General features: G+C 36.8%; 1 protein-coding gene across 1 annotated transcript in view; it reads right to left on the bottom strand.

Moving 5' to 3' along the window:
- CNKSR3 (CNKSR family member 3) overlaps window positions 1–19,434 on the bottom strand; it is an 83,704-nt gene that overhangs the window by 1,707 nt on the left and 62,563 nt on the right. Inside the window, exons 6-12 of the mRNA XM_060692291.2 lie at window positions 17,445–17,564; window positions 14,419–14,478; window positions 11,003–11,071; window positions 9,059–9,205; window positions 5,395–5,513; window positions 2,394–2,602; window positions 850–939 (exon numbers count right to left, since the gene is read on the bottom strand). Coding sequence (XP_060548274.2) covers window positions 850–939; window positions 2,394–2,602; window positions 5,395–5,513; window positions 9,059–9,205; window positions 11,003–11,071; window positions 14,419–14,478; window positions 17,445–17,564 — 814 coding nt within the window. The remainder of the gene's footprint in view (window positions 1–849; window positions 940–2,393; window positions 2,603–5,394; window positions 5,514–9,058; window positions 9,206–11,002; window positions 11,072–14,418; window positions 14,479–17,444; window positions 17,565–19,434) is intronic.

A 19,434-nucleotide genomic window follows, 5' to 3' on the forward strand; every position in this document is an offset into this window, starting at 1 on the left:
TTGCTTCAAAATCTGACACAGATACAGTGATGTAAAGATGCACACTTGCATTCTAATGTTTGCTGCAATCATGCAAGTTACACTTTCTGCATCATGGTGCATGTTTTGGACCTGAACACATACAAATATATACACACATCCCTTGCAAACACTAATGCTCTGACAAGCTCTAGGAGACAGACATTTTCCTATTTTGGCCCAGTATTTAAGATTTGCTAGCTGTGAGCATTTTAAACAGTATTTTAGCAACTATGGAATATCCCAACTCAGTATTCAACTCAAATGGGACATTAAAACCAGTGCTTGTGCAGAAGTCCACAATTTCTGCTAGGCTAAGGGCCACAATATGGGTGACATCAAACTATATTGTGATTTCATTTACCCTTCATTAAAATTAAACATAGGTCTGGATGTTATTACTCTCCAATCAAGCATTTCATAATTTCCGCAACCTATCACATTAAAGATTAAAATTTGGTAAGCATTTCCAGAGGTGTCTGATGCATATACCAAGGGCTTTCGGGAGTCACAGGCAGCCAGGGTTGTGCACTTTTACTCTCAGTATAATAACAGGTTATTACATTAATATCTGGAGTATAAAGTATCATCAAAAGCACCTCTCCTATTATATTAACGTAATATAAACTAAGACTCAAATATTGCTTTGACATTTGCCATAACAATGTCTAGTTTGCTGACCCCAGGGAGGCTATCTGGTTAAATGAATATGACGCCTGTTCCTCTCTGCTTGGCAAATGCACAGAGGGAAATCTAACATTAAACTGCAACGTGGACCATGAACAGACATCCTCATTGGGAAAAGCAATTGAACTTCAATGAGTTCCTTACCTTTTCTCCCCATCGCTCGTGGCTTAGAGAAAGATTCTGCAGCTCCTGACCAATTTCCATCAGCAGGCATAGACAGTGGGCGAGGTTTTCCTAAAAACCACAGATAGTGTTACTGCAAAGATATTATTAAGTTATGTGTAGGTTCTTGGTGCTTTTTCAGCTTGATTGTTTTCTTGCAGACATTTAATTACCAGGCTAGGTAACACCATCAGTGTAAGAGGGGGATATTTTTGCCTTGATGATAACAAGAACCCAACACTTCAACTCTGAGCTACCTATACTCTCCTCCATGTGATCTGTGTGATGGCAATTATTGTGAACTTTAAACAAGTTCATCTAAGGCCAGCATCTCCCATCAAGAGACCACTGGATTTTCACAAGCAAGACCTCTTTACTTCCTAATATCTAAAGTTAGACTACTTCAGTATATGGAAGTTTATTTAAATTAACAAAATTCATAGATATTGATTTACTAGTTATTAATAATCTGCAGATGAACTGATAGTTATTTTTTCGTTTATTACATTAATTTGTATGCTATCCTAGTTATCCTACAGCAAATAACATAATAAAAATACATTAAAAGCCATTATGCCTACCCATAATGTCCCTCAGGTACCACAGCTTGAAATAATTCCCAGGTCTAAAAAGTTGCATTTATCCCATGCAACTCAAAGTGAACCAAGTAATTTTATACATACAGAAAAATCTAGTTAATATATAAGAGCAGTCTGCAGGAGAATCCTCTAGTCTGTTCTTGTCCAACAGGTAGCAAATAACCTTAAACAGAGCCATTGGATGAATTTCTATGCATGCAATAAGTGTGGAGAAGTGTGACATTCACCACTCTTATCACCACATTCTAGACCTAAACAGGAGCATGCAGTTGTATTCAATTACGTTTCATTCTTCACCTTCTGCCACCATTATTGTCCATGTCCATGCGGTTGTTCTGTTTCTCACAATTTCTTGGTAAGCCACTTATTCCACTCTATCTCCATATTCCTAGACTTATGTGGCACAACTGACTTGTCTTCCGAGGTTGGTAAAATGAGGACCTAGATTGTTGGGGGCAATATGCTGACTCTGTAAATCGCTTAGAGAAGGCTATAAAAGCACTATGAAGCGGTATATAAGTCTAAGTGCTATTGCTATTAAAGGATCCAGGCACCTGAGATGGACCACCCTCTATTTTTGTCTCTTTGGCAGAGGGTGAAAACAGAACTAATTATTTTGAGTTAAATTTCAGCAACACATGATTTTGCAGGTCTACTCAGAAACCGCCTAATCAGTTCAATGGGAATTGTTCCTATGCCAGTGAGTATAAGACCGCAAATGAAAAGTTATAAACTGTAGATACATAGCAGAGCTTATATTTTAAAAAACCTTTTCATAATTTTTCATAATACAGTATTTCCATCAGTTACAGATTCTCTCTGTTTTAATCTTCTAAAAAGGAAGAGTTTTTAAAAGACTTTTTTAAAAAGGTGGGGGTTAACTCTCGGAAAAAGAAAAACCAAAATATAGGTTCAGAGTTTTCTCACCATAAGATGGAGTTTTCTCCCTCATCTTTGCTAGCGGAATATTTGTTTCTCTGGGATAGGCAGGCAATGGATCAGAATCTATCAGAGTAAACCTTCGTCTTCTACATTCCTGATCAAGGAAAGAATTGGGAGATTCTGCACCTTTAGAACCAGGGAGAGGCTGTCTAGGTTTATTGCCTCCTCCATAAATGAAGTTCCCCTTCTCGTCCCTGAAAAGATAATTAGATTCAATTAGCAACATAAACGAAGGGCCTGCAACCCTGAACCCTGAACAATTCTAATGCTATTCAGTTGCCACCTGAGAGATACTGAAAAGAGTAAACAAAGAAGGAAAACAAAAGGAACTCAGAGTACATATTCATGCTGCAATTTTGCAAGTTGCCGAGAAAAGGAGAAAATGTGGGACAGCCCCAGAATTACATTTTCTTCTTTTCTGTTTTCTTTATGAACTCCCCAGCTTTTATGGTGCAAGCAACAGCATGTTTAAAGATAACTCAAGATATTATCACATGGTACTCAGACAGGCGGCTGAATAAATCTCTGTGATCAGAAGAATGGTCTAAGTATTCTGCAATTCAATTGTTCTTCCCTAATATTGGCGGCAACCCAATAAATCATGCAAGAGACCTGACTCATATTTTTTCAATAAATTACACAATGGGAACCTATGTATCATTTCCTAATTTATACCAAGCAGAAGAACTCAAATGTTTTACCTTCCTTTAGTGTTCGATTAATGTTATATAAGATTTTTTAAAAAACAAGGGAATTACTGGTTAGTACTCCTGTCAAGTATTATAAGGATTTTTTTTTTTAAATAAAAATAAAACCTTTATTCTTTTTATAGGAAGAAATGCTATGCACTTTTCCATCAGTATCTTCAAGGTGGATTACTTTTTCCTTTTACAATATGTAAAAAAACAGTATTCAAAACCAATTAAAATGACATCCCAAGCTAGCAAATTCAAGTAATAAATAAAAAGTTGAGAAGGAAAGACAGAATGATTTGTTATCAAAAGCTGGAAAGAATGAAGCCATTTCAACAAATCATTTAGAGATGTCATAGAACTACTCCGTAAGATTGATTCTGACATCTTACATTTATTTTAAGTTATTGCTGAATATCCAGGTGAGAATATCCATATGCAAGAGTAAAACAATACTTAAAGAGTAATTTGCTTCTGGGGACATAAATGATTGAGCTAGACCTCTCCCCCTCCCACTCATATGACAGAAATGTATTTGACAAATCTCTGAAAAGTAGAATCTAAATGGAGTGTTCAACATGTAGACTTTTTCTCCAAAGCAAAAAATTCCAATTGAAACTTTACCATGTTGCAAGTGTTGTGCATGAATATGGTGCTTAATGTAAATCTCCACACTAACACCAGAAGACAATTATCCCTTTGCACTTTTAGTGACTTTGGCATGGCTATTTTGTTTCCCAATTCACAGTCTTAGCATACAGCATTCTGTATCTCTGGAAGACGGGTGATTAGTAAGTCAAGATGGCAGGCATCCGTGTGATCAAAGCTCCACCCCCGGAATAGAAGTGGGACCTTCTGAGTCTTCCCAGTAAAATGGACAGGAAACACAATCTGATGATTTAATTCTACTTTATTGGAAGGCTACATTAACAGAATCCAGCAAGTCTAAAAGTACAAACTACCCACTGCCACTTTTAACTGTTTGATCCATTAGACTGGGTTCTTCCTACGTTTTTCTCTGATCATTAAGCCACTGGGGGCTCCTCCCTCTCTTGTCTGACTATTTCCTAGACAAGACTTCTTTCCCCTTGTTCCTCAAGACCATCTACACATTCCACTACACCATCTTTTCTGCAATCATGCTCGCACCTTGGCTTTCTGACATGCCCCAAGAATGCCCTTCCCGGTTTTTCTTCATTCTGAAAAGCAAAACCAACGCTAGCTCTAAACATAAACTATTTAAAACTTTTACGAGTGAAGAGATGCACAGATATTTGCATCTCTTTTTATTTGCACATGCTTTTTTTAATTTGAGTATAAATAAATGTGGCCTCCACTAAAGTCTACTGCAATCAGGCCACTGCAAATGCTCACGTCCTTTGAGCCTTGATGAAGCAACTTAAATCATTTCAACTGCTTAAAGTTATTTTGGCAGACCAACTTGGATCCAAAAGCTTTAGAGGCACAATCATTTAGAAAAGAGAAATAAAAACATCTAGTGGCTAGACAGGAACATTTTAGGAAGCAGAGATACATATTGGACAAAATTTAAGAGTTTTGCCAAACACTACCCCTAACCAATATAAGCTGGGTTAACAAAATCATAAATGAAGAGGTGATAAGCCGCCTGGGAAAGCAAAGGGAAATCATCAAAGCCATTAAAAAGCGAAAGTTAGAATATTTTGGACATGTGACGTGACACCCAGAAAAATACAGCATCCTTCACTTAATCCTCCAGGGAAAGACTGAAGGCAAATGAGGTCCAGGCAGAAGAAGAACATCATGGCTTCAAAACCTAAGGGACTGGTTTGGACAAAACTCAGCAGCACTTTTTCATGTGGCTGTTGACAAAAATAGGATCGCCAACATCCAATGATGGATATGGCACAAGAAGAAGAAGACGACCCCTAACCAAATAATCTTCTACCGTGTTTCCCCAAAAACAAGACCCTGTCTTATATTTTTTTGAACCCTGAAATAAGCGCTTGGCCTTATTGCCATGCGCTCAAAAGCCCGATTGGGCTTATTATCAAGGGATGTCTTATTTTGGGGAAACGGGGTACTAAACATTTTCTAAGAATTTCTCCTTGTAGCAAAAACCTGTGCTGTAATTCTATCAACAAAGACTTTTTCAGCCACCAGAAAATAACACTGCCATACATTTAAGAGCTCAAAACTGTACGAAATACAAAGTAAATGCTGATTACAACGAAGTAATTCATCTGGAGAATGAATGCAAAATAGCCAGATAATAATGAGCGGCTCTTTTAAGTAATATGTAGCTGCTGGCATACCGAGGTGCATAGGGAACAGCTGGCGGTGGAGGTATGTAAAGATCCAGAATGGCTGGTTTCTCTTTCTTTAGTGATGTCTCCTTGGTGTTTTCCGATGACTGAGCTGGGTGTAGACTGGTCTACAGGGAGAAGATACAACAGTTCTTAAGTAATTTTAAAACTACAAAATGCAGTCAGGCCAGTTCCTCTACCATATGCTTACGTTATTCTCCATTCCTATTTTTTATCTGATTCACTGAAAACTGGAAACATTTCTTTAAATACTTTATTTTAGGATAATTATTCTTGGAATTTTATCATATGCTAACTACCTAGGATTGTTGACAATAAGGAATGCACAATATTTTAAAAATAAATAACCCGTCCCACACACAGGTGCCTTTCATTTTTTGTGTTCTATCATATTGGATTTAGGTTTGGCCAAAGTCTTTAAATCAAACAGAACTACAGAAGCAGTTTTAGGAATTACTGTTTTATACAGAATTGCTTTAAAAAATTAGGCATAAATTAAGATTGAAGCATTGGGCAGACGTTCAGGTTCTACCCTGCTAGAGATAGATGCTGTCTGTAGATGGTTCAAGATTGTTTATCAACATGGAAGCCATTTCCCCAATGTGATCTTTCCCCAAACCTCCTCGAGCATTCAAATCAGTGGTGGGATTCAGCCAGTTTGGCCCAGTTTGGGTGAACTGGTAGTTAAATTGCTGGCTGGCCCCCGCCCCTTCCTCCCCCGCCCCTTTCAAGAGTCCCCACGTGCCACATTTTGGCTCTCAGGTAAGTGCAGGGAGGCCTCCTAGGCCCAAAACGGGGCACTGGGAACGACACGTTCCCCCCCCTCCAGCCCATTTTTGTTCCCAGGTGGTGCAGGAGGCCGAGTGCTGCCTGTCATACCCCCTGGCCATGCCCACCAAGCCATGCCCACAGAACCTGTAGTAAAAAATTTTGTTTTCCACCATTGATTCAAATGATTAATCTCATAGGGTGATTCAGTTAGATAGTAAGTATTTCCTCTACATATGGTTCAGATCCTAAGTAACTTGCAGAAGAATATCAGTTTTGTTCCATTTATAGCATGAATATTGTAAAAACAAGATACTGTATTTTAATTTTTAAGACACACTGTTTTCCTCCCTGGATTCTTTCTTAGAGATATCGAAGTCCCCCTTCCCTTGCCATTATCTGCTTAGACCCCAATGAAATTCTCTTTGAAAAGATTTTAATCCCCATATCTTCCACACCCTTTTTCCCTCCCAGGTTTCATAATGCCTCCAATTTTGCTAATATCAGCAATTGGCACTTCAAGGGGAAACAGCATAATTCAGTACATCAGCATAATTCAGATAGGTTATAAAGATTAATCTTTGACAAATGCAATATTTGGTCACAATTTTTCTACTCTGCACGAATTCAACTTTTCCAAAGGAGTATAAACAATTCAGCTCAAATAGCCTTTTAGATATCCAGCCCAGTTAAGAATGTCCTGGGAGTCGAGGAAAAAAAATTATACTTCCCTATTCTTTTATTTCTTTTGTGCAGTAAAATGAGATTACTATAAAAGGAGATTTCACTAATTCATTACAATTTTTTTTAAAAAAAATGACTGAAAAACTATTTTGATAAAATCAGTTGTTATGATTTACCAATTATTAAATTAGTTTTTGGTATTATTTATTTATAAACATACACACACTTGCTAATAATTATACTAATGATACTAATATATCTCAGTACATTTCAGACCTTTCCACTGGCTCTCTATTGGAGACAACGCCTAGTTTAAACAATAAAGTTTTGTCTTTAGAACCCTTTGATCATAAACTCCTTGGATTTGTCTGCCCTTATTTCTTCCCACAATGCAGTTTGTTCTTTATATTCCCCCTTTTTCAGTACCTCTTTCCAAGGTCAATGTTTTCAAGTTTTAGCTTTTTAATAACCTGGCCCTGCAAGTTTGTAAATCAGTATCCTCTTTTTCTCCATTTCTGTAGAAATGTGATGTTTTAAAGGTATTTAAACTACCCCCCTTTAAAAAAAAAAAAGATTAGTCACTTAGGTTAAGATTTGACTCTTCTATCCTATTCTTGCTTTGTTGACAATTCTAGGTTAACATCTGCTTTAAATTAGTATGGATGTATATCAGATTGGCCTAACACTGCTTGCCTGAGGTCATGACTATGTTCCCAGGTGTTGGACCACAGTATCTGTTGGACCCCATGAATTAGTTTTATTTAAATATGCATCTTAAATGAATATTGATGGGTGGATTTTATCTCAACTGCTGATTATATATTTATTTTGTGTTTTTTGTTGATTTCCTTGCTGGTTTTTTTTTTAAATTGTTATTAGCCACCCAGATTCATTTAAAATGGGCAATCATATTAAGTAAATAAATACTTCATCCTATCTCAGGGAACTGTTTCAATGTACTGTTTTTGTCTTAGTTATCTTAGAATTAATATCTATTTACTGGGAATTGAGCTAATTTGACTGGGTTGATTTGTATTTACTATATTGTATTTTTTATACTCTGATTTTTTAAAACAGGTGTAATAAATCATCTTCTTAGCTTAATTGAAAAATTCTGTTAGAACTAATAATACTCTAAAATGTTTCAATCGCAGAGACTGCTTCATTTCCACATCCCATTATAATCTATAACAGTGGGTCTCAACCTTCCTAATGCCGCGACCCTCATGTTGTGATGACCCCCAACCATAAAATTATTCCTAAAACCATTGAAAATATGTGTTTTCCGATGGTCTTAGGCAACCCCTGTGAAAGGGTCGTTTGACCCCCAAAGGGGTCCCGACCCACGGGTTGAGAACCACTGATCTATAACAACCAAGTATAGTACTTTAAGTATGCTATCATTAGAGTTGACTTTTTTTCCCTTTCATTTTCATTTTCTGAGATCAAAGTTTTGAACATTTTAAGTAGTTCCAAAGGAAATAGGGGAAGTGAGATATAAACAATTCAAAATTGTGTTATGTAGGACAGTCCTTCCTGCAGGAATGTATGTAGATCAAAGATCACAGAGTCAAATTCCCGTGATTAAAAAATCAAAAATCCCAATCCCCAAAACTGCATTCGGGGAAACTGGAATATAAGAATCACAGCTAATCTAAAAATCTTAGTTTCTGATATCCTAATTTTTCATGTTCTGAGAAGCTAATTTTTTTTTGTTTTATTTTTTTTAAAGTGAGGATCACCAGATATCAAACAACTTCAAGCAGTAGCACTATGAAAAGTAACAATTCAATAAGGATTCTATCAAGTGCTTATTTTGCATGTTTACATGGATCATAAAAAAAGAGTACATATTTTTACAATATGAAAACTGTCTGCAGGTCCCTCAAGACTAGGTAGTGTACAGTTTCATTATGGAACATTAAATAATTATTTTTTGAAATAATTGCTATGCAGGTTTAAACTTTTTTAATGATAAAAAATCCCTATTAAAACAATATGAAAACTGTATTTATGACATTTCTATCCTACCTTAGCTTTGTAAAATCCAAGGCAGTTTGCATAATAGCAAAATATAATTAAAAAGTGACTAACTATGACCAATTATGGAGACAAAGTATACGTAATCACTAAATAAATAAATAAATGAGAAAGGGTATATGTAAAAGGGAAACAAAAACTTTGTGTAACTTCATATTACCTGTACAAGTGGTGGTTTCCACCTCAGATTTTTAAGTGGTGCGGGGGTAAAATTAAAAGACCCTGTATGGCGTTTCTTTACTAGGAGAGTAACTCCAGAAGGATTCTCACGGAGCTTCCTTACGAGATTCTTCAACTGCCATCCCACCTTTTAAATACACAACATATCAATCATTTCATTAAATCCAATTTAAGAAATGAATTTAAAATAAGGGCATCTTCAATACATCAGAAGAAAGTCAAAATGTTTCCCATTGCTATGTTTTTATTGTTTTATTATTTTGCATGCTTTCAATAGTGTAAGTGCAAAGTCTCAATGGATACAGTCTTCTCCTTTGAGATGAAACAGTTATGGACAAATAGGATATCACTAGTCTTAGGTACACTGTTTCTGTGAATCCCTTGGATGTCAAATGTTGAATGGCTTTAGAGCAGGGGTGTCAAACTCAAGGTTCGGGGGCTGGATCTGGCCGCGGGGCTGCCTCTGGCAGCAAAAACAGAGCTTGGGAGGGCCGTGTGCGGCTCTCCCAGGCTCCATTTTCAGCCACGACAGCCTCCTGCCACCTCCTGCCAATGAAAACAGAGCTCCATTATCACTGGCAGAAAGCAGCAGGACACCATCGCAGCTGAAAACGGAGCTTGGAAGTCCATTTCGCTGGCAGAGTGCTCAGGCCACCACAGACGCCTCCGAAACGAGTGATGTCAAGCTGGCCATGCCCACACTGGCCATGTTCACCCCGGCCCCAAGTCAAACACAATCCTGATGCGGCCCTCAATGAAATCGAGTTTGACACCCCTGCTTTAGAGGAAGAACCATTGTGGAACAAATAATATATCTATGGGGTCTATGTCACCCCAAGTAGGTAGATATGATTAATTCATGTGGAAGATGAAGCGTTACACTAATAAACTCTCTCCAGTTTTCCTGAGGATATTAAGTATTTTTCTCTTAACAGACCACTTCCATTAGTTTTATAAACTTTCAAGCCATTTGGACATTTTAAGAAGCAAAAAAATTAGCCCATACAAGAAAAAGTAGGTTTACATTTTGTCTTTTTTAACCCCTAACCATATCATCTTGGTGTTTCTTTTTTCTTGTTTTAGCAGAGACTATGATTACTGTTAGGTTAGGGAAGGCAAATAATAAACAGGGAAGAATTCCTCCTATCCTAGGGCAAAGGAGAAATAAGGATGGGGATGATGATGGCAATTAAACCTGAATACAATTTCAAAATGGAAATTGCCACCCAAATTCCTGTTCCTCCAAAGCCCTCTGTGCATCCTTGGTTACAATGGAAAGGCACAAAGCATTTTTTGATTAACTGGCCAAGAATATAATATTTAGTGTTTGTGCTGCTTGACTATATTGGTCAAAACCTTGTAGGCTGCCAGACAACCGGCAGAGGCACAAAATCACATAAGGCAGAGAGAAACTGTAAAGCGATGAATAAGAATCCTCTCTCTGAAGTGGAAATATTTCCCATAATAAAATGCTAATTCTCCTAAATATAGATACATTTATTTATAAAGTTTACTATTCATCATAATTGTAATGATTTGTAATTGTAAAGATGCCAGAGGCTGCATTTATGAACATTTACAACATTCCTTGCATAATGATCTTAAGACATCTCACTTGGATAAATTCATAAAACACTTAATAATCCATGAAATGTTCTCAGCAGCCAACATTCAAGAAGAATATTATTCCTCTAAGTATCCCTATTTTTTTTTAAAAGAATCAACTATTCAAACCTGTGTTTTTCTTTAACCAAAGTGGTTTGTGACATTTCATTCTTTTTTTAACAGATGGTTTTGCTACTGAATGCCTTAAAGTATAAGCAGCGTTTCAGTATAAAAATAAAGGAATACAATAGAAAATCAGGCTAAATTTTGGTTCTAAGTGGTATGTTTTGAACCACTTTTGCTGTGGTTATCTACTTACCACTGTCTGCCGGTTCACCTGAATCACTTCATCACCAGCATGGATTTTCTGAGACCGATCAGCAGGAGACTACATAGTATAAAAACAAAGCGAACAAACATTTCCAATTTAAAAACCTTCAAATGGTACACCACTCTTGGCAGAAAAGCTATGGAAATGGAAATGTCTGCAGTGCTTCTGTGTGAGCTACAAAGGCAGGGTCTCCCTACAACTAACTAGTCATTAAATAACTAGCCAATTGTTAAAAACCAAACAGGACTTTTCTTATACTGAGCCAAAGGCTAGCAATTGAGCAGGGGAAGAAAGGAGGGAGGTCATTTCAGTCTGCAGAATTTCTTTTCTACTTCTCTAATAAGACACCTGTAATTTAATTAGGCATCCCTAACAGAGTGAATGAAGCCACTTGTCTCGATTCCTAACAACATACAACCTGAAAGAGAGAAGTGTTAAAAACTTTGATAGTTCAGATATCCTAAGAAAAGAAGGTGAGTTGTTTGATTCTCTATTAGCAGGCAGCTTTGGAGTCCATCAACATTTCATGTGATGGAAAATATTTTAGCTGAAGAAACAGGAGGGAGATCATTCCAGAACTCCTTTATGTGCCTTTAAAGTCTGCTGCAGAGGGACTCCCATCAGGGTGTGGGATGAAAAGGAGAAAGTTCTGCTGTGCTGGCAAAGTTAGTAAGAATATTAGGAGAATTTTTGCTCAGTTCTACACTACAAGAAAATGGCTCTGCGGCTGCAAATCTGTTCCAGTGATTCTCTGACAGTTCACATCATAGAGAAAGAAAAAAGGTCCTGAGCTGACCTGTGTGACTCAAATCAGCTGAAACAAATGGCTCATTTCCCTTGTTCCCTTATCAGGTGCAATGCAGGGCAAGAAAAAAAATCCCCTTCGGGCCACCTGAGATGGAAAATCTTACTAGGAAAGAGATCCCCACCATCATTGGCATTCCAATCTTACACATCAGCATTAAAGAGGCAAAACTATACATGTTGCGTTTTCGTAAATGGAAGCTCTGGCGAAAGAGAGGAGAGACATTGAGAAACATACAGACTCCAAGATAACTTCCTTTTCTTAGTAACAACATTCCTTTCAGGGACCTAGCCGATCTCTCTCTGAACAGACAATTGTAGACATTGTGTATCCAAAACACATTCTTTCTGAATTGAGAATTAATTTGTTAATAAACAAAAGAGGTGGGGGAGAAGCCCACTTAGCTTTCATCACTAGGATTTTGGAAAGTGACTGGAAATTTTTGTTTGGGTCAAAACATTCCCACCAAAAGCAGGAAATCACAAGTCATTAACAACTTGGAAATCCTGTCACCTGACAGGAATTGGACACATCTCTCCATGGCATTAAGAGCTGCTATGTCAGAGATGCAGCTGGATAGATACCAAATGACAGGAAGCCACCAGAGGCAAGACGCTGTCATTATACTGCTACAAAGAAGGGAAAGGGCGCTTATCTTAGCAACATGACTCCTCAGCAGAGATCTGGAAACCCAAGAAAAGAAGGTTACATGCTTGTGAACGCCAACTAAGGTTCCCAGCACTGAGTTCATTCAAACAGAAAACATAACAGTAAATCTAAAAAGCCAGTTTGGCATGGTTAGGAGAAAGATTTGAACATTTGCATTGCTTAGGTATTTTAAATGTTTGGGATAGGAGGCAAAACAATATTCTCAAATGACCAATGGCCGTACTGGCTGTGGAGAATGGGAATTGTCATCCAGTTCTATATCTGCAGGTCAATGGGACAGGACAGGGTATGTAAAAGAGAATGATTATCTTTCTATTAAGGCAAAAATGAAACTGGAGCTCATAATTAGTTTTCCCACCCATTATTTATATCTCCATGGCTTTTCCTTTTCAATTCTAGAAACACTTTGCATTTAAAGAACTCTCTTTCTCTTATTTTAATAAGTTCCTTTGATTCCCAGGAAGCATATGGACTCTTCTATGCCCAGTCTAAATATCCTGCTGGTGTTTTCAGAAGGAAGAGAGTGCACTACATAAGCGTGTATTTGCTGAGCCTGCATTTACAGTCTAAGCATTTTGCTCATTCTGGGAATTCCAGTTGGTACAACCCCAATTAGCATTTAGAAACACTTTTACTGATTTGCATACCACGAACTGAACTAAAGGGTAAATATAGAAGAGATAGAGTCAGTCATGCACATACCAAATTATCGCTGTCAGCAATAGGATAATGATAACATTGTGAAACCGAAAAAATTGAAAATATAACAAGAATCTGCTTTCTATTCCCTTTTTGCCACTTTGGGGAGAACAAATGGCACAACTGAAAACAGAGGAGCTGATGACCGCAGTAGACTGAAGTTCCAACAAATGGGCCAGCTCTTCAGGATTCTGGACTAAGAGAGAACTTGGAATTGACCACAAGTACTCCAGACGATGATGGTGGTCTCCAGCAGCTTTAGAGCTCTAGTTGAGGGATCCCAATCTTTGCCCAAACTGTGGGTTTGTGCCTTTATGTTCATAGAGTTCAAATACTTCCTTTTGTAACCAATTTTGGAATTTGCTTGTTAACTACTTTTCAGGTTTTATCAACCTTCAAATGGCAAGATTTACTATACCAAATGAGTTTCCTATAAATACAAATTTAAGGACCGTGTTTGGAAGATGATATGGAAGAGGAACACATTTTAAAGGATAGGATTGAGACTGAACTGAAAGTGGATTTTAAAATGACAAAGGGCTGTGGAAATAATGTAAGGAGACACTACCTTGCATATACAAATGAAACTGGCCGATGGTTTAACAAACTAAAAGAATGATCTGGATAACTTTCTTATGCTAGATTTACAAAAGAGACCTATTAAAGTTTTTTTTTTTAATTTGTTAAGATGGGACAAGGAACAAATGAAAAGAAATCAAGTTCTAGGACATTTCTGAGGGGATTAAGGATCAAGATTGTTGAAAATAAAGGGAAGAAATATAAAAATATCAAGTAAAGTAAAAGGAATATAAAGTTGGTTTATTTGACCAAGATTAAAATAGACATGCTGTTATCTCTGGTAATTCTTAATGTTCTTTTGCTGACCAGGACTGAATGCCAAGGCTTTAAAGATTTATGTATAAAGAGATGGAACATGTGGAAAAGAGAAGGTGATAACTTACTAAATATATAAATTATTAAATAAGTTACTAAAATTATTTATATATGTTATGAAGGAAAAAGTTATTTCTTTATATATTCCATTTTTAAAATTTCTTATCTATTCTTTTTCTTTTCTGCACTTTCTTTTTCCAGTTTCTATTAGTTCTTATCTTTTTAATTATAATATTTACTAAAACTATTATTTTAAAAAAGGTTTTGCCTTGGGTTCAATTTTATCACAAATAGTTTATGTTAATTTCCCTTTGATGAAGTCATTAAGAATACTTACATTTTCTGTTGTCCCAGTAACAACATGTAAACCATCATAAGTAGATTTTATGTACATTCCCTAAATTGAGAAATCGAAAGATAAAATAAGCATCAAAAATAATTACAGCACATCCACAGTTATACCTCAAATGTTTTTCAGACAATTATTTCTGAGGAACAGCGTGGCTGATAATACCATGCTGGAGCCTGCCCCAAACCAGTCCTGTTGAATTGTGTAAACAGAATATAGTCTCCTTTTGGAGAGAGAAAAAAAAGGGAGGGGAACCCCTCCTCACCTATGGAGGTGAGAATCTAAACAAAAACCACTTAACACCAAGACCCTCCAAATCAATCAAGGAGGAAAAGTGATCTCAATTTATTTTTTAGGAGAACGTCACAAAGTGAAAATTCTTGAATGGCCGAAGGGAACAACTGTTTAATTTTATCTTTAACATGGGGAATAAAAAGGAATCTTTATGTTTAGTCAAGGTGGCTTGCTTATTATTTATTTATTTATTTATTTATTTATTTATTTATTTATTTATTTATTTATTTATTTATTTATTTATTTATTTATTTATTTATTTATTTATTTATTTATTTATTTATTATATTTCTATACCACCTTTCTCCCGTAGGACTCAAGGCGGTGTACAGTCAAGAAAAATATAGACACACAAACATCATAAAATTGCTAATTAAAATTATTACTTAGTTTGGTCAATCAAATAAAACCCAGAATTAGATAACATTTAAAAAATCATTCACATGTTCGTATGTTTAGCCCCGCCTGTTGGAACATCAGGGTCTTGAGGGCATGGCGGAAAGCACGGAGATCAGGGATATTCCGTATCTCCGGGGGCAGTTCATTCCAAAGGGTTGGAGCCCCCATAGAGAAGGCCCTCCCCCTGGGAGTCGCCAGTCAACATAATTTGACTGACGGTACCCTGAGTAGTCCCTCCCTGTGAGAACGAACTGGTCGGTGGGAGGCTATTGGTGGCAAAAGACGGTCTCGTAGGTACCCACGTCCTAAGCCATGGAGCACTTTAAAGGTGATAACTAACACCTTGAATCACACCCGGAAGACCACCGGGAGCCAGTGCAGCTCGCGTAGGAGAGGTGTTACATGGGCGTAACGAGCTGCGCCCATAATCACCCGCGCGGCTACGTTCTGGACCAGTTGGAGCCTCCGGGTGCTTTTCAAGGGGAGCCCCATGTAGAGAGCATTACAGTAGTCCATACGGGAGGTAACTAGGGCATGAGTGACCGTGCGCAAGGCGTCCCGATCCAGAAAGGGACGCAACTGGCGGATCAGGCGAACCTGATAAAAGGCACCCCTGGCCACGGCTGTCAAATGATCTTCTAAAGATAACCGTGAATCCAGGAGGACACCCAAGTTGCGGGCCCTCTCTGTGGGGAGCAAGATCTCATCCCCTATTGTCAGTGATGGTACTAGCTGACTATACCGGGACGCCGGAAGCCACAGCCACTCGGTCTTGAAGGGGTTGAGTCTGAGCTTGTTTCTCCCCATCCAGATCCGCACGGCCTCCAGGCAACGGGACATCATAGCAAGGGCATCATTGGGGTGGTCTGGGGTGGAGATGTATAGCTGTGTGTCATCACAGCTTGATGTTTTGTTTATCTATTTTTCACATTTCTGAATCGCCCATCTCCCTCAGTGTCCCCCATGTTATTTTAGTATGGTATTGTTTTATTGAATCTGTGCTGGCAGTACTTACTCCTACTTTTGTTATTATTGACTGGAATTGGGCGGCCTTAGGTAATCTAATGAATAAATAAGCATAACATTATTTATCTGTTTATAAAAGTTGATAAATTTTGATTTATCGTAAGATACTATATGCATTACTTGTTATGCTCAAAGTCACTTTGAATCATATAATTGAAGCAGTATATAAGCGTATGTGATGAATAAATAAAATAAATATACAAAGATAATTTCCCCCCATATTATGTATCTCAGTATTTAGATGAGGGACACAACATGAGTGTGGGTCTTGTGAGAATAGCTGAAAATCTTTAGTCTGAATATAGTTTAGAAAACTCTTCAAAATGTATATATGGTACATGCTGGTTGTCAAATTTAGCTTTTTAATATGTTTTTCTAAGCTAGAGCATAGACCACCTAGAGGTTCGTAATATTTCAAACGTTCCTCTAAAACAAATCAATTTTAATATAATTAGTCTTTAATATTAATAACACAATCCTCTCTTGATATTCACATTTTTAGCAATGACAAATCTTAATGGGACTCCATAATGACCTTTCAGGGTCAATACAAAGAACCCTGTTTTAAAGTGTTTCTCTGTTCTCTTGTATATAGTAGGATACTTCATGTGGGAATTCCCTACTGGAAAAAAATTTAAAATCCTGGTCATGAAGAATTACAGCTTTTATATTTCAGATTGCAATGTAAACTAATTATTCAAACTAATTAAGAGGGTGCTTGTGCTCTCAGTCAAAATACTATCATAAATAGGAATGTCCACGATCTGTCTGTCTCTCGGTCTCTCTCTCTCTCTCTCTCTGTGTGTGTGTGTGAGAGAGAGAGAGAGAGAGGCAGACAGTGAAACAGAAATGTCAAGATGGTGGCCCACTCCTTTTCATATGTGCATGCATGCATTCTGGCTTAAGATGAAATTTTTAATTGTTTTTAAATGTTTTAAACATTTTAATTGGTAATGAGTTTTAACTGGCCCAAATTTATATATCTTTTAATTGTTTTTTAATATTTGTCCTGCATGTTTTTTAATTTTGGCTGTACACCGCCCTGAGTCCTCAGGGAGAAGGGCGGTATAGAAATTCAATAATAAATAATAAATAAAATAAATAAATGTTGTGGACAAGATGCATATAAAAAATGGGCAGGATTTCAATTGTGCAATTATAGCCTCCATGTTGACCTTTTTTTTTTTTAACTCTTCCTGCTTTGAGAAAATAAAGTAGACTTTGTTATTTTAAATAAACTTTATAGTAGTAGCTGGGAGCAATTTAGAAGAGCAAGGAAATGCAAATATTCTTACCAAGCCTTCCCCAGGTTTGATATTGTTTAAGTGAACTTCTTCGAGACAGGCACCCTGACTCATCAACGGATCAGTTGTTGACCTGATTGTCTTATCACAGATTCCATTCAAAACCTTAGACTAGAAAAAAAAATAAGAACATGCTTTACACATTATTTCAGGAGGTGGGGTGCTTGTCTCATGCACAGCCCCTCCAACAAAGAAAGTAACACCTAAATTAAGAATGTTTAACATTATTTCAAGGAGATGGGATCCTGGTCTCATGCACAGCCCGTCCAACAAAGAAAATAACAACCTAAATTGAGAAGAGCTTTAGTGCTAGTTCCAGATTCATAGGATACAGCATCTGCTCAAAGTTAACTTTCATTAACTTCATTGGTAACAAAGCTGTGGTACTTTATTTCAAACTAAAAATTCTATAACCATAATTCAAGTCCTTTTTTAATTTTGGACACAAATGATCCAAAATGGCTGTAACTGTTTATCATTCACAAGCTTGGAAGATAGTAAATAATATTTACTGGCAATCTTCTGGGACAGATGATAACATATAGGCTGAGTCCAATTAACCTGAAAACCCTGAATTAATCAGGAGATTCTCCTCTCCTGTATCTAAGTCAGCTTTCCCTTCCCTATGCCCATCAGATGTACTGCGAATTTCCAAGCAGGACGGACAACAGCTAGGAATTACTAGATTTATAATCTCATCACATACGGAGAAAATCAAGTTAGAGGAGAAAATTTTCAAAAAGTTTGGTCATCAACATTAACCAAAAACCTGATTTTTTTTCTAAAGAAAAAAAAGTTAGTCTAATTATCTTAGTGGTTATTAAATTATAGAATTTATTTCCTAAAATATGCCAAGAAAATCCAATATTAATCATTTAATACGCATTTAAATGCAATTTAAGGGATTTTTGTTTGAGTTGGCAATGTTAATATTTAAGATTTAACATTTATACTATTTACTTATTTCAAAAATAATGAGATTAGTTGCCTTGGATTCCCAAATATGGTTGCATATGAAAATGAAAAGAACATTTTATTGCTTTGTTTGGAATCCCAAACTTTTGGCTTGGAGATGCAAATTTAACAATACGGGGGGGCGGGGAATCAAAATTAGAGCAAACTGAAGCTGGGCAAGGAGAAGCTGATTTAGAAAGGCATTGAAGAACAAAGTCTTCCCATTGTGGAATTTTGCTATTGTGATCCCTGCTTCTCAGTTGCTATTTACCTCTCTTCAGCAGGATATTTACAGCATGAAATGGAGAAAAAAAGTCAAACTTCTCTCTTCCATCAAATGCATAGTGTACAATTTTCTTTTTAAAAAATACATAACCACAGATCAAGATCATAGAGAAAATTTCTTCTCTTCCCTACTCTTTACATATATTGAATGGCTAAGCTATTAATATACGATTCTTTCCTCTAGAAACATGCCGTTCCTTCTGAACTAAAAAGCTCTCCCAAAGTAATTTGAGAGAATATTAACAGTCATAGAATGCTCAATGGAAGGATCTAAGGAGAGTTTTTCTCCTGTCAAGTAATAAGGAAAAACACTCGTGGTGGTGACGTGATGGTTAGAATGCAGGCTAACTGCAGGCTAACTCTGCTGGCTGCCAACAGTTGCCAGTCATAAAAGGCATATTGTAACGGTGAAGTAAGAAAACAAACTTCAAAGATCCTTGTGAAACATTATTTCAGAATAATCAAGAAGAGGAATGAGCTTTGAGATCTGCTGAAGTCAGTTTATAAATACAAACATCCCAGAAGTTAAAGAAAAGATGTTCCATTTATTTACGGCCCACTATAACAAATGAATGTCATCACCCTACATGTGCATCTCCACTATCAGTCAGAATAATCTATTAATCCCAATAATCAATCAACTGAAATTTGATTGTCTTATCTAATACCTATCCAGCCTTGTACTTCCAGCTTCTCCTTGCTATCAGTGCCCAGTTTTTATCCCTTATTCACCAATATGTAC

This window comes from Pantherophis guttatus, chromosome 1 (assembly GCF_059756535.1).
Source record: "Pantherophis guttatus breed Tessera chromosome 1, ASM5975653v1, whole genome shotgun sequence".
Lineage (NCBI taxonomy): Eukaryota > Metazoa > Chordata > Lepidosauria > Squamata > Colubridae > Pantherophis > Pantherophis guttatus.